The 15,173-nt window shown below is 33.2% G+C and overlaps 4 protein-coding genes across 5 annotated transcripts; 1 reads left to right on the forward strand and 3 right to left on the reverse strand.

Moving 5' to 3' along the window:
- Window positions 1–367: 367 nt before the first annotated feature.
- On the forward strand, window positions 368–2,814 carry LOC110682376 (U-box domain-containing protein 4-like). The gene is made up of 3 exons (XM_021858708.1): window positions 368–565; window positions 1,192–2,324; window positions 2,495–2,814. The coding sequence occupies exons 2-3, from the start codon at window positions 1,260–1,262 to the stop codon at window positions 2,567–2,569; spliced, it is 1,140 nt and encodes a 379-aa protein (XP_021714400.1). The 5' UTR covers window positions 368–565; window positions 1,192–1,259; the 3' UTR covers window positions 2,570–2,814.
- A 133-nt stretch (window positions 2,815–2,947) lies between these two features.
- Window positions 2,948–4,605, reverse strand: LOC110682378 (peamaclein-like). The gene is made up of 2 exons (XM_021858710.1): window positions 4,288–4,605; window positions 2,948–3,339 (listed from the first exon to the last, which is right to left on the reverse strand). Exons 1-2 carry the CDS (start codon window positions 4,388–4,390, stop codon window positions 3,155–3,157), a joined length of 288 nt encoding a protein of 95 aa, XP_021714402.1. The 5' UTR covers window positions 4,391–4,605; the 3' UTR covers window positions 2,948–3,154.
- A 154-nt stretch (window positions 4,606–4,759) lies between these two features.
- Window positions 4,760–5,996, reverse strand: LOC110682377 (peamaclein-like). The gene is made up of 2 exons (XM_021858709.1): window positions 5,792–5,996; window positions 4,760–5,196 (listed from the first exon to the last, which is right to left on the reverse strand). The coding sequence occupies exons 1-2, from the start codon at window positions 5,892–5,894 to the stop codon at window positions 5,012–5,014; spliced, it is 288 nt and encodes a 95-aa protein (XP_021714401.1). The 5' UTR covers window positions 5,895–5,996; the 3' UTR covers window positions 4,760–5,011.
- A 1,152-nt stretch (window positions 5,997–7,148) lies between these two features.
- LOC110682379 lies at window positions 7,149–13,333 on the reverse strand. Of its 2 annotated transcripts, none has more exons than XM_021858711.1 (10): window positions 12,963–13,333; window positions 11,758–11,824; window positions 10,904–11,157; window positions 10,196–10,634; window positions 9,454–10,098; window positions 8,531–8,971; window positions 8,180–8,374; window positions 7,859–7,915; window positions 7,660–7,722; window positions 7,149–7,563 (listed from the first exon to the last, which is right to left on the reverse strand). In XM_021858711.1, the coding sequence occupies exons 1-10, from the start codon at window positions 12,980–12,982 to the stop codon at window positions 7,480–7,482; spliced, it is 2,265 nt and encodes a 754-aa protein (XP_021714403.1). In that variant the 5' UTR covers window positions 12,983–13,333; the 3' UTR covers window positions 7,149–7,479. The 2 variants fall into 2 exon arrangements, with proteins under 2 accessions (XP_021714403.1, XP_021714404.1); XM_021858712.1 differs by lacking the exon at window positions 12,963–13,333 and adding an exon at window positions 12,414–12,490.
- Between the last annotated feature and the right edge of the window lie 1,840 nt (window positions 13,334–15,173).

Below are 15,173 nucleotides of genomic sequence, written 5' to 3' on the forward strand. Positions count from 1 at the left end.
ACCGATCGTTCAACAAATAGAAATATAATAGCTAACTAAGTAACTTTGAAAAGATTCAATTATACTTGGTAAATGTTTGATTAACATATAAAGAGCATATTGTATGAAAAAAATACGAAGTATCTAAAAGTTACTTTCTTATGATTGACAAAACCACTAAAAGTCTTATAATTATCTCACTTTGAATATGAAATGTAATTCCTTAATTCCAATCACAATGAACGACTAACGACTAATAGTGGAGCATAAGTCAACACAGTTGAAATTAGAAAAATAATATTTCTCAGTTTTCCTACCTTATTTTTGTTCCAGCAAATCACACAATTTCCTTGGTAGTTCATTACAAAGATGGGAGAACAACCTAGAAAATTTAAGATTAGTTGTTAAAAGTTGCTTAGCTTGTTGACGTTTTTAGTCAAAGGTCTTCCCACAATAAAAGCACTTGTTATATAAACGGCAAATTTAGTACAACAACAAAAACACGCTCGACGTGTTTGAAAAGTCTTATCTTTCTCTCTTCTTTTGTTTCTTCCGCCATTTTCGCTTTTTTGCTCTTCACTTTCAGGTACTTCTCCTTCTTTCTTTATTCTGTTTATAATTGTTGATTAATCTGAGTTAAAAGATTATTTCTTTGATCATAGTTTTGTGTTTTTGTACTTACTGTTTGCGAATTTCACATTTTTATGTATATAGTTTCACTGTTTTATTGCAAATTAATTTTCTTGTTGTTCAATGTTGTTAAACCTTGAATTATTGGTTTATTTTCGTGGTATTGGATACTAGAATGCGGTTGTTTATGTATTTAATTAGTTTCCGAGGTTGAAAATATTCTACGGGTATTCTCTATCAATTTGTATACTAAGATATTATTTGATACTTAGATCAGTAGCATTTCATCTCATGTATAAGTAGTTTTCTAGGTGTCAATTTCAAAAACTTAATTTAGCAGAAATAAAGGGGGAGTTTTGGAGAAATATAACGAGTAGTTTTGAGAATTTGGGCAAAAGTTTATTGCACTTTACAATTGCAATTGCATATTTTATTAATTTGGAATTCCTGCTTAGTATCAAAGATTCAAAGGCTGATTGGCTTCCTGCATGATTAGTTCTTTTCTCGAGTTTGCGTGTTGTTTATTGATCATGATTCATGATAGCATATGAAAGATGGTGATATGTGTTGTTTTTGGTACAGAACATGTGCACAAGAAGAACATAGAGGCATTACACATATAAATAAAATCCTTCAAAAATTAGTCCATCATGGTTTCATACACTGACTTAGAGCAAGGTGTAGTTGGAGATGTCAATCAGCAGAAACTGCACAAATCATCTGAAGCCGGCGAAATTAATGAAGTAGGCATGATGGCTAAGGATCAAGATCTTCCTGCACCAGCAGCAACAGGCACTCAGCAAAAGGAAAGGAAAAGATATAATCCTAAAATTCGAGTTCAGTCGATGGGACTTTCACCTATGATTGTACCTTTGTCTGCAAGGGAAGGTCAAAATGAGGTTGCTGCAAGATTTGAGGCCCATGTTAAGGAATTAGTAGAGAATTTGAAAAGTACAACAATCGAGACTGTAAGGGAAGCCACCTGTGAGCTCCGGATTTTAGCCAAGGAATTGGATAACCAAATCTTGATAGCGAGTTGTGGGGCTATTAGCCCTTTGGTTGACCTCCTTTGTAGTTCAGATATGAAAACTCAAGAAAACGCGGTCACAGCTGTTCTGAACTTGTCTATCAGTAACAACAATAAGATCAGCATTGTCAAAGCTGAGGCAATTGAGCCTTTGATTCATGTCCTTCAGACTGGGACATCTGATGCTCGGGAAAATGCAGCTGCAACTCTTTATAGTTTATCTGTTTTCGAAGAGAATAAGATTAGGATAGGGAATTCAGGAGCTATTGATGCTTTGGTGGATTTGTTAGGGAATGGAACACCCCGTGGTAGGAAGGACGCTGCCACTGCTTTGTTCTACCTGTCTACATGTACTGATAATCGGCTTACAATAGTGAAATCAGGTGCTGTAAAACATCTGATAGACTTGATGGATCCTGCAACTGGGATGGTCGACAGGGCAGTGGTTGTGTTAGCAAATCTTGCCTCGGGTCCTGAAGGAAGAAAGGCTATAGCCGAAGCAGGGGGGATATCTCTTCTTGTTGAGGCGATTGAGCTAGGTTCACCCAGGGGAAAAGAGAATGCTGCTGCAGCACTTGTGCATTTTTGTGCAGACAGTAATAGATACTGCAGAAGGGTGTTAGAAGAAGGAGCTGTGCCACCTTTAGTAATCTTGTCCATGTCCGGAACCTCAAGGGCCAAAGAAAAGGTACGGTACAAATTTTTGTAATCATTTTCTTACTCCTTCCGTCTCATATTGAATTTGTACTTTCCATTCCGAGGTGTTTTGTCAATGTCCGGACCACAATGTCTAAAGACAACACTACTGAGAATTTTGATTTGTTATTAATTAAGTGTTTTTCTTTTGCTGTATTGCAGGCTAACAGGGTTCTGCAGCATTTGAGAAACCTAAAAGCAGCTTATAATGCCAGAGCAGGCGGATTGTATACCTGAAATTTCGCAATGTCGTCTGTGGTAACTTTATTTTAATAATCAGTTGAGAAATATATAGTATAAAATTAGTTCTTCTGAATTGTTCGTTCTTCTGTGAATATTGTGTAAAAGATAAGGTATACGAAGTATTTGCCTTGATAATTGGGCAACTAACAGGATGTAAATTGTTCTGTTAGGTCAAGTTGGACAAGTAAGAGCATCTTTGACATTTCGCCTCCTATTATCTGCTTAACTGTAGTAGACAATTAGCCTTGCTTCTGTAAACCTGACCTTCTAATTAGAGGATGATACGAAGTACTCCGTATTATATTGAAATGACAGTAACAAATAACAACAGTACTACAAGAAATACGTCGCTATGTAATTGTGCAAATGGAAGTAAAAATGATGTCCATGATGTTCGTGTGACACCAAAATATTTATTTCGGAGTTTAAAGTGAAACATACCGTACATAATTACTATTACTCATAAGAAAATACTTCCCTATGTCCGTTTATAATTTAGAAATTACTAACGTAGTTACAATTATTTCCGGACAAAGGGAGGGGAGACCAGTCGTAATTCTGTGTAATACAGAGTGATATCTAAGGGCACTTGGGGTTGCCCTTAGAGTTCATCATGTCTCTGTAGCAAGGACATTCATGTTTGTTGCCATAAGTCCCTGATGGAACACAATTACACTTAAGGCAACACTTGAGGCAAAATGTTAGACATCGGTCATGTCCTGATTTACTGCATCTCACCCCACACTTGGAGTCACAGTCCAAACCTGCATTTCAGAATCAATTAAATTCCAGCATTCGGTCTTTAATTTCAATGACTAGTTAGGTAAATAGAGAGAAATTCAAATTCTGAAATTTTATTTTATTTTATTTATTTATCTATTTTTATTTTTATTTTTTGGTATTACTCACGTCTATTTTTTGAACTGCAAAAGTAAAAGCAATACCCTCTTTAAAAGTTGTTCAAATGTATAAATATTTTGAACGGCAATTTTTTCACTTTCCACAAAATAAAATAAAAATATCATATAACTAATATATAAAGCTAAACTTTTAGCCAGATCACGAAATAGTGACACTTGTCATTCTAACTTTTCGCCAAATGTTGCGCCACCTTGGATAGATTTAAATAGATTCATAAGATAAAAAAGTTGTTAAAAATTCTTTTTTCAATCAAATTAGGATAGAATGTTAGAATAAGATGGTTAGTTTAGAGTTTTATTTTCGATAAAATACCAAATAATAAACTTAAAATTAGGCCACAAGACAACACCGTATAACATTTTAACTTTTCGCCAAGTGTCGTGATAAATATAGATAGCTTTATATAAAAAAAGTTAATTAAAAATTCTATTTTTAATCAATTAAATTGAATTATAATATAATTTTATCTTAAAATTCCATAAACAACTCGGGCATCCACGGGGCACAAAACTAGTATATATATATATATACTTTCTCCACTTCAAATCATTGTCATCCACTAATTTATAAACTATGACTAGGTCTTTAACAAAATCATTGTTGAAACCTATAATATTTGCTAACTTAAAAAAAAAAAAAAAAAAAAAAAAAAAAAAAAAAAAAAAAAAAAAACTATCAAGCAAGTCACATAAGTTTTACATAGAGAACTAACTATATAGTATGGACTAGATCTTTGTTAAAGGAAAATGCATAAAATTAAGCATATTGTGTTTGATGAAAAGACTTCTTACTTGAGTTAGGCTTGATTGCATCAGAAATAGCCATGCATGGATGAACTAAAGAAGAGGCAAGAACGAGGAAAACAATAGACAGAGTTGCGAAAACAAGCTTCATTTTTTCTTTAATTTTATGGGGAATTGTAGCTTTACTTCTAATTACTATGGCCTTGATTATATAGCTGAAGAAATACTAAGAAAGCTCAGTATATTAACACATGTTCGGCTATTAGGCAGTGCTACAGATTTTTTTTTACACAGGACACCGTATGTCGTCTGAGTTGTGACTCATGCAAATACACACAAACGCTACTAAAAGCGCTATTTTATATTGTATATAGTACACTCAAGCATTTAATCCATGTAAGGCACGTCATTTCATCTTTTTGTTAGTTGCCTAACTGGTAGAAAATTAAGTTAGTTTGTATAATAATGAACTTTAGATAAGAAATCAGTTGTTACTTACACATATTACTTACACCTTATATCACCAATATGATAAGAAATCCATTAATACGCAACGGTACATCCGTACATAGGACTAAAATGATGTTGAGAAACACCAATTCATTTATTTCGGAGTTTCGAGTGAAACATACCGTACATAATTTACTCTTAAAAGCATACATACTAACCTATGCCCATACATAATTCAAAATAAATATACTATCATAATGACAACAAATTTCAGACAGAGGAAAAGGTGACGACCTCTAAATTTATTTATCTTGTGACAAACTTAAGGGCACTTGGGTTTGCCCTTAGAGTTCCTCATGTCTCTGTAGCAAGGACATTGGTGTTTGTTACCATAAGTCCCTGATGGTACACAATTGCACTTCTGGCAACAAATTTGGCAGAATTTCATACAGCCTTCGTGTCCTGCTTTACTGCATCTCGCACCACACAATGAGCCACAATCCAGATCTACATTCCAAAATCAACCATACTTAAGTTCTCAGCTAATTGAAGAGAGAATATATATATTGACAAATAAAAAATTAAACCAATCAAGGCACTTCCTTTAAATAAATTAAAACTGGCTTATTTTGGGTTACAACTTCAACTAATAGGTGAACTGAACTGTACATTTTATGAGAGAAGGAAATTAAGAGCTGAACTGAACTGAATTGAACTTATTAGAGCTGAACTGAAAATAATCCGATGAGAACAGGTTAATAGTACAAGTTAGATATACGTTGTAATGATATTGAGTGTGAAATAATAAGATTTGTTACTATTGCTAGTCTTGAGTTCAAGCTCTATTATAAACGTTTTTATTGTTATTAATATACCAGACATTTTTTTTGTCCAGTCAACATTATTAGAAACATCGAAGTGTATTTTCATAGAATTATCATGCTTTTAGTGCTAAGACTGTTAACTATGAACATAATAGTGCATATAATGATGAAGATCAATGTTCAAAATTGACTTAAAAAGTTACTCCGTATTATTCAGTCTTGTCTAAGGAAATGCATACAATAATTAAGCATATAGTACTTGATAGAAAACCACTTACTAGTGTTAGGCTTGATTGTATCATTAAGAGCCATGGATGGATGAACAAAAGATGAGGCAAGAACAAGGATAACAATTGACAGAGTTGCAATAACAAGCTTCATTTTTCTATGATGTCTTTGCAATCTTTACTTAGACTTTGATTTGGTTTCTTGAGTTGGAGTTGTAAGGCTTTATAATAGGGATACATTAGATGCGAGTGAGACAACAGTACCGTGTATAAGATTAGGTCATTCATAGCATACTACACATGGCCAACCTAAGGACCCCTGTATATTTAGAGCGTCCAAATGTATACATCATGGTATGAATATGAGATAGACACAACAAGGTCAGGCTCCATACCGATCATGAAAGGGACTATATGTTAACGTAAATTTTAAATCATTATGTATAATAGAATAGCTAGTATGATTCAATTTTCTTGTAAATAAATTTGTTGTTCATAATGTCATTTGTTACATATTAATATTTTATATTCAAAAGATTGAATAAAGAATCACATAACTTGGTGGTAAGACTTAATTCTAGAATTAGAGGTTGCATGTTCAAATCTTGTGGAGAAAAATAGTTACTAGCCCATTATGAACGCAATACGTGTGTGATTCTATATGTTTCTTATATTGTTTTTAAAGGCTCGAACAATTTCAATCGAAATTTTTTTTAATAAAATTGCAATAAGCTCAAGATAGACATGGACTTGGGATCACATGCCAAAATATGACAACACATTGAAGGGTGGTCCTATGTGTCCTTCAGGTTTTTTGGAATTTTTTTTGACACAAGGTTTTTTGGAATTTTGGCTCTAGTTCAGTGAACATTAAAGAATCATATGCATGCGTTCGTGCATATGCCAAATTTTGTAGCGCACATAAGGTTGAATGTAGCATGGGCGTGTCCTTAAATTGGGGAAAATCGTGTATCTTGCACAGAAGTTGAAGTGTCTTAATAAACAGCTGCCCTTGCATCCGTGCTGCTGTGCGCGTCCTCGCGATGAGGTTATCGCACCCCTGCATTACTGCAATACACAGCATGCCTCTTCTAGGGGCAGTTCTTGCGGAATTTGCACTCATTTTTCTGTACTTTAGGGTATGGGGAGTATCTCCAAGGACAAAATCTTTTGACGGTCCAGTTGATATTGTAATTCATGTTCTTAGCTCTAGATACACCCAAATGTATAATGAAGTTTGCAAACAATCGGTAAATGGTGAGAGATTGATAATTTGGTGGGAAAGGATGTAAACATTGAATTAGTGCCAACAGCATCTACAAAGAAAAGATGATGCACATATTGTATGCAATTTTATATGATCAATTAGACAATTACTAATTTCCGCATATCTATAACATACAGAGTAGGAAAAAAATACTTCGTATATTTACATGATCAATTACTAATCTCTGCATATCCGTAACAATATAACATACAGTGTAGAAAAAATACTTCATATAATTATATGGACTAAGGTAATGTACAACAACACACTCATACAGGAAACCTATGTACAAACTAGAAACTATCTCAATTCTTCAGAGGAAGATTTGATCCTGACCTGAGATACAGAGGCCATGGTACTAAAAACTGATTCAGCAATGACCTTCGAATATGAAGATGTAATTATGTAGAATTGCAGATAAAATTTATACCATTATACATTACAAACTTCGTATGATATATATTTACTAAGATCAACCACCAAGGCTAAAAGACGGGCAGGACTGCTGTAAGTAAGAATCGTCTTCACCTTCCTCACTAGATGATAGCAAATTTACCTGCCAAAGCATGGTCAAAGTTAAGAATGTTTTACAGGCCATGAATCCACAACTACGCATATACTAGCCAGAGAAAACTTGCATAAACAAAATTACCTTGATTATTTCACACTTGGAGTTTGATTGTGCATAAGAAGCTAAGATACTCATGTTGAACGGCTGCCATTTACAAAATGAAACAAAATCGTCATATATACAGATTCACAATCACCTATACTCCTACAGGCCAATAATATCTTCTCTATTTTTGTTTATCCAAATAGAAAAGGTTACAGCGGGAACAGAAAAGATTTACCCTGAAAGGATCACTCCTCAAGGACTGCACGAACATTGCTTTGTCTGAGCCTTTCCCCTGCAAATCATCCAGGAAAAAAATTGAGTACAGGGAAAAATGAAGAAACGAAAAGTCTTACTATCCGATAGAAGTTGTAACATTGTCCCAAACCCCAACCTCTCACAATTAAGGATATTGAAAGATCTAACAAAATTCCCCTTTATGCTAGTGGCTATGCTATCTTCTCTCAATCACATTCTAATGTACTATATATGATCTTGATATGAATTACAGACAAATGGAATGTTTTCATGCTTGAAAATTTGTAATTTCAAGAGTTACCTCAAAATAAACATCTCTCAGTCGCCTTCCTGTCTGAGCACAGCAAATGCGGACAACATGTTCATCAGAACTGCCTGTAATAATATAGTCGCTCCCATTCATGTAATATGAACGTGTATAGTTCTGTGAACTTCCACTTGAAGCAATACCAAAGTCTGTGTGCAGTCTCCCGTCAGCAGCCAAAAGTTGTCTCACCTGGGCAATCAATTTCAAAAGGTCATAAGTTTGTTCTTTTTACTTTAACATAATAAAGTTTTATATTAAATAAGTTTAAATAAGTGTCAACTGTCAAACACATATAAGATCCATATAGTTTATATAAGAGCCAGTAAATCCATTTACGAAGATTACCTCATTATCTACAGCTGACACAAGCAGATACTGGTCATCGGGGGAGAAGCAAACCATCACATTGCCTCTTGAGCTAGTAGCAGTATAGCAAGGTCGGACCATTTTTTGTCTAATATCCCACATTTTCACATCATGATCAAATGATGAAGTCGCAAACATAAATGGGGAGAGATGGGAAAACTTGGCAACATTAATGGGCTCTTGATGTAGATCACCGAATAACTGTGAGCGTTTTCCAGTAACCATATCATACATGGCTACATTTCTTGTGTAACCACTCACAAGAAGCATTTCATCAGTTGAGTTGATATGGACTGAAGTCAACTGCTCAAACTTATCAGAGGCGTTAAAAACACGATCATAACAGGAATCTGCACCCTTTGCCGAAGTGTTACTGATGTCATACAATCTTAGCAAACCGTTATCAGAACCAGCAAGTACCTGGTCATACCACACAACTATTAGCTAATCCTATTCGCATTATGCCAAACATTCTGAAATTATGAAGCAGGATAAAAATATAGACATTGATTAATATTCCCTATGCCCTATTCTTGCACCTTATTTTCATTTGGCTGAATTTTTACAAAAATTATTCACAAAGCCACATAGGTTATTCTTCTAAGGTTATTCCTCTTTACTGTGTCTCTATGCCTTTTTCAAGTTAACAATATATAGCATCTAATGGAACAGAGAAAGTCCAATGTAAAGGCAATCTTATTAACTCAATTTTAGAAACTGTCACGAATAATCTATTTACAATTTAATATGCATGCCAGTACTTTACAGTGCTGAAAATGATGCCTCAAAGACCATAAAATTATGCAAATTTTGTGCGTGTGTGTGGATGGATGGGGAGAGGGGAGATGCAGAAAGGGTTTACATTATTCAATATGATCTTCATTCTAAAACGTGTGCCTTACCTTGGAGGGGTACTTCTTAAGCCAACATAGACCCAAAATGCTATTCCTTGCTCCCAAGGGTGGCATGTAAGCAATTTTCTTGCCATTCTCATGGTTGATCACCACCACTTCTCCATCCAAAGTTCCAAAAGCCATAAGGCTAGAATCGGAAGGATGATATTCAAATTGCCTAGGACGGAACCTCCTGCTCTCTTCATTTGTAGCGAAGCTAATACTAGAGAGGGAATTTAAATGTGGCCATGGTGAGGCACCTAACTTGGCTGCACAAAGAGACCGTGAAAAACTCTGCTGATTCTTCCTATGGAAAGAAGATTGCTTTGACTTAAAGGGAGTTCTACTGGATGCTATTTCACGATTATGAAGGATGCGGGAAACATTCTCTTCTGCATGTCTTTTATATGGCAAGTTTTCAAAATATGTTGAATGTATCACCTGAGCTAGTTTTTTGTCCTTCTTTCCAATAGGTAAATTGTCTAAAACCTCTAACCGCGGCAAGGAAGCAATCATGAACTCCCTATAATATTTCTCAAAGCATAAAGGTGAAGGATGATGTGAAATGTACTTCTTTCTTGCAGAAGCAACTGTTACGCCTTCATTGAGGTCAAAATCATACCCATCTTGTATGTTGGACTCATCACGGAAAGTCTGAAATGTATATAGTAAGAGAATTCATTAAAAAAATCAACAGTGGAACAGTAATTCAGGTGTGAAAATTACCTAGACAAGCATAAGTTATCCTTACCTTTTCCAAACCAGAATGGGGATCAGATGATAAATCCAATAAGCTTAAATTTTGTAGATTATCATAACATGTATTAGGCTGCCCAGTGGGATAATCAGAGTTTCTGACACGAAAACCAAATCTATTGGTAGAATATGCAGGGCATGGACCAGTATCTTCACAGCACAAACAGTTCTGAAATCGAAGTTCTACAAGTGAAGGAAGCTTAGACAGGGCAGTGGTAGTAGTCCAGAGATTAGCAACTCTTGTCTCACACATAGAAAGATGCATTAAGTTGGGCATGTCAGAGAAACAATCCTTGTGTAAGGTAGTCAGTGAGGTGCAAAAGTCTAAATTGAGCTTTCGTAATTGCATAAAGCTTCCAACCATGTCAAGTTTCTGAAGACTAGAAGAGCTCAGCTTTAAAAGTTGACAACACAAACCACTTCGAAATAGATACCTAACAAGGAAAACCTCATAGTGTTAATCATTAGCTAACCATGAATTACAGTGTCTGACAAGAAAAATGTTATAATCATTAAAATATAAAGAGCAAAAAGAAAAATGGAAATTAAAGGTCAAAGCTGTTATTTGACTTAGGTCCTATTCTTTCAACTTATGAAAATAAGGTTCAGTAATAATCAGTAGTTCATCAGACAAAAACACAAGTAAAAGGGCAAGTTTTATAAGCACACATAAATAAGTAGCTCTCAAAACCACACAACAAACCTCAAGAAGCGTTTTGTAAATGGCAAATCTTGAAGACTAACTGTACGGAGTTTCTGGTTGGCTGCACACATCAGTGAAAGAACCTGATCTTCATTTAGAATGCAAGGTGATTCATTAAGTATATCAACAGCATCAACATCGGAAGAGCTCATTGCATTGATCATATCAATAAGAGGCAAGAGATCAGCATCCTTCAGGTGGTCCAGTACAATGACAAGGTTACTTAGCCTTTCAAAAGATTTCTGACACTCAACCTGCATATGTAGGATAGCCAAAATTATTTCTATGGAATTAGCATAAATCAGTCAAGATACTTGTAAATTGTTTGTAAATCTATTAGTACGAGACCTCTTAGACCTATAAAAAAAATGCTCTGCATCCTCGGTGAAGAAGTAACTGGTCACATGTATACCACAGTTGGATTACAGTTTCTAAGGCGGAGTTCTGATGGTAGGAAAACCTTCACAAGAATTAGATTTGTGAGACCTTAACCAAACTAAAGGTTTTGAATTTCAGAAGCTGATTATGGTTAAAAAGTAATTAACTTGGAAAAATCGCAACTCAAACATTTTCCTCTGAGAGAGTGTTTGGGTGGGTGTTTTTTAGCAGTTTCAAACATTTTGAGCAAGCAGTTTCTTGACACCGGACAATCTTCAAGCAAGAGAATGTTGTCAGAACACTCAGAAGACTCAGAACTAGCTGACGACGAATAAATGTGGAGATGCACTTTTAATTTAAGAACTAATGTCTTATACATACTTAAAAATTCTATCTTTGAATTTTGAAATCAATTTCATCAACTACTTTCTACTGAATTACTAACTACTGATACTAGCTCAGAAGTCAAAACATACCTTGGAAAGAGAGCTCAAAATAGCAGGATTAGGCAACACCTTGTACCTTTTGCAACAATTTACATACCTAATTCCCAAAAATCATAACAATCTTATATCAGTATACTATTAATGATTTTAACAAAATTAGGCACTTGAAATATCTAATGATATAAAGGAAATCATGCAAAATATAGTCAATCCAGTTATACATGCAGAGCACTTCAAACTGTTGAGCTTGCATCATATTCATTCAAACAAAGCTCAAGAAGTCACATTTGATTCCATAAGTTAGCAACACTTCCTAATTCGATTTTACTACAGCTTCTACTTTTCAGAATTAAAAAATTTCAAAGCGACTATACATAGTAATATAAGCTATATTATGTACTTCATATGTAGAATTTCATTTGTACTAAGAAATTATGTTAATTCTTGAAACTGACGCAGTGATAACCATAAAACCAAGCTTTGATTCAACTATACAATAAGTGAAATACTACACCTTCTTCTTTTACAAATGATCTTTATCCCACATGCCTTGTCCACAATACACATTAACAAGATTCGGAATTAGGACCAAATGCACAAAATCTAAATTAGTCAACTTTTGATAATCATAACACAATACTAATACACCTATATTTATAACTTCTACATCATAATTAGCTAGATACCATCAAATGTGCCACGAAACCGAATTCCGGCTGCGCATTCATATCCTAATCGTCTACTCCCTCCTTATTTCTTCATTTTTTTTTTCTCCCTTTTCCTCACCAAAAAAAAAAAAAAAAAAAAAAAAAAAAAAAAAAAAAAAAAAACATACACACGCAGAGGACAGTACTAGTTGTTGAATCAAATTTCTACAGTTAAATAATCCATCTCCTGGAAAATGAAAATAATTTTGATTTGGAGAGTATATAGAAATTGAAGAGAAATTCCTTGAAAAAAAAAAATAAAAAAAAAAATTGAAGAGCAAATAAACTGATTTAGAAAGTCAACTTAAAGTAGTACGATCTTACACTTTGGTTGACAATTTTGATAAACAAATCATCTCTGCTTTATTTCTAAATTTAGAAATTATAAGATATTTCAGCAAATCACTTGAAATTATATAAAATAAAATGCCAAATTGAATAATAAACTACTTCGAAATTGTAGAGGAATCTTCAAGAAAAGTAGTATAATACAAGTAGAAACTTAAAAAATAAAGAAAAAGTAAGTACCTGAACTCGAAGCTATCCATTGAAATGAAGTATCTTTTTTCCAAAATTGAATCTGAATCTAAATCTGAATAATTAATTTGTTAATTACAGAGAAAATGGAAAGATAGAATGAAGTAGTAATAGTGTGAAGAGTGAACGATAAGCAAAGTGACTTTTCAAAAAGCTCATATCAAAAAACAAGTTAGGCAAAAATATGGTCGTATTTATAAGAGTACTAGGAAATTACTTTGAAGTAGTTTAGCTGATAATAATTGAGAAGATAAGATAAAATTTGGAGGAAATAATTTCGTGAAACATGTTTAAGAATAATTTGGGGGTAATATGAGAAAACCAAATGGAAGACAATCATTTGCAATTTGGCTATTTGCTATCTTTTACAAAAACTACTCTAACAATTAATTGTACGATTGGCTGTACTAATTTTTTTATAAAATTTCTTTGAATTTGATTGGTAGTGTTTTCAACTTTTGATTAATTAGCAATGTTTGTCAACATTGTAGTAATTAACTTTAATTAATAATGGAGTAGGTTACAACCAATTTGGATTAATTTACAGGGTTTTCAATTTTGCTATCATATCCTTTGTTGAATTTGCTTTCTCCAAAATTGGTTACAAATTTACGCAACATGTATGAATTCAATTGTATAGCTAAAATAAGTAATTTTGTCAAGGAGCAACCTCATTTGGACAATGATTAATCCAAACCTAGTCAACCCCAAAGGACATCTTTCGATCTAAATGTGATCATATTATCAATTAAAGTGTACTTATGTGGAAGTTGAAAATGTTGGCATACTTACAAAGTACAGTTTTATCTAAATTTAATGAACTTATTAAGTTGTTATTATACGTATTGCTATAAGACTAGGTCAATATTATTTTAATTTCTAGTATAGGTGACTAATCAGTTGCCATTATCCTCAATCTTATATTATAATCTACCACAATCCTATATTATAATCTAAATTTGTAATCAAACGTAAAAGTGGACAAACATCACAACAAAAAAAAGTTTATGTGTTACTATCTAACAGAACAAAAATAATAATTGTTATTATCAAAATATGATTGTGCTTTTGTGTTGGATTGTTGATAAGATCATAAGACCTTTATTCTAATTATTTATAAGTAGTACTCCGTTTTTGACTTGCCTTGCTATTATATTGACAAATGACAACCAATGAACCAATATGATAAATACGATAAGCATGCACTTGTTTAATTATAAGTTTGTAACAAAGCAAATGTGAGTATTCGAAATCTACCTCTTTAATTTGAGTACGTAATTGTTTGTTAAAGAAAAACGTCGGATTGTTTTAAAACTTGAGACATCTTGGAGGAAAAAAAAATAATTAAGTCATACTTATATATGATAAAGTTTTTTAAAAGAGAATGTTGAAAAGGTTAGAGAGAATGAAACAAAGCATAATTATATTGATGAAAATACAACTATTTACAGTGTTATAAAAGAATAATCCTAATACAATCTCTATGATTCACAAAAATCAAAAAATATAATAACTGATTATAAAATATATGTCAAAGGTATCAATATAACAAAGATATTTACACAACATATATAAATTCTAAAAAGATTTGATAATAATATTGATATCAAGAGACTTGATATCTGTAATAGTATAATCAGATACGGGCCAATTTTTAGCAAGTTGAATAGGGGCTAGCTTGTTCTAATATAAATTACTTTTTATATTTTTTTTTATTAATTAACGTAAACTTGCGTTTAATTGATTGGTACGAAATGCACAATTTCATTCCACGTGCATACGCAACGTTATTGACTTCATCATTAGCTTAAAAAGAAAGTTGTATGTACTTAAACTTATGTAATCTAATCTGTATTGGTTTCTTAATTATAGTGAATTTACTTGGTGCAACAAGTTGCTCAAATATGTTAAGGAATGTCCTTTTCCTAAACATGGAATAATGACATAATGTCCAAACCACAGCCCACAGGAATGTTGACGTAGATATATAGAATAGTTAGATATTTTGAAACTTGTTGATAAAGTATCAAAGCTAGGAAGATATTTGTTGAATCATCAATTTCGAGCAAAATGGATAGAATCGATGTGGTTGAGAAACTTTATTCGTCTGTTAACATCATCTGCAAAGATGTAGTTGTTGATGTAGTTTTGCGGTGGATCTTGTCTTTAGTTGAAGATTGTACATTGGAGTATCACTTTATT

Source organism: Chenopodium quinoa, unplaced genomic scaffold (assembly GCF_001683475.1).
Source record: "Chenopodium quinoa cultivar QQ74 unplaced genomic scaffold, ASM168347v1, whole genome shotgun sequence".
NCBI classification, from domain to species: Eukaryota; Viridiplantae; Streptophyta; class Magnoliopsida; order Caryophyllales; family Amaranthaceae; genus Chenopodium; species Chenopodium quinoa.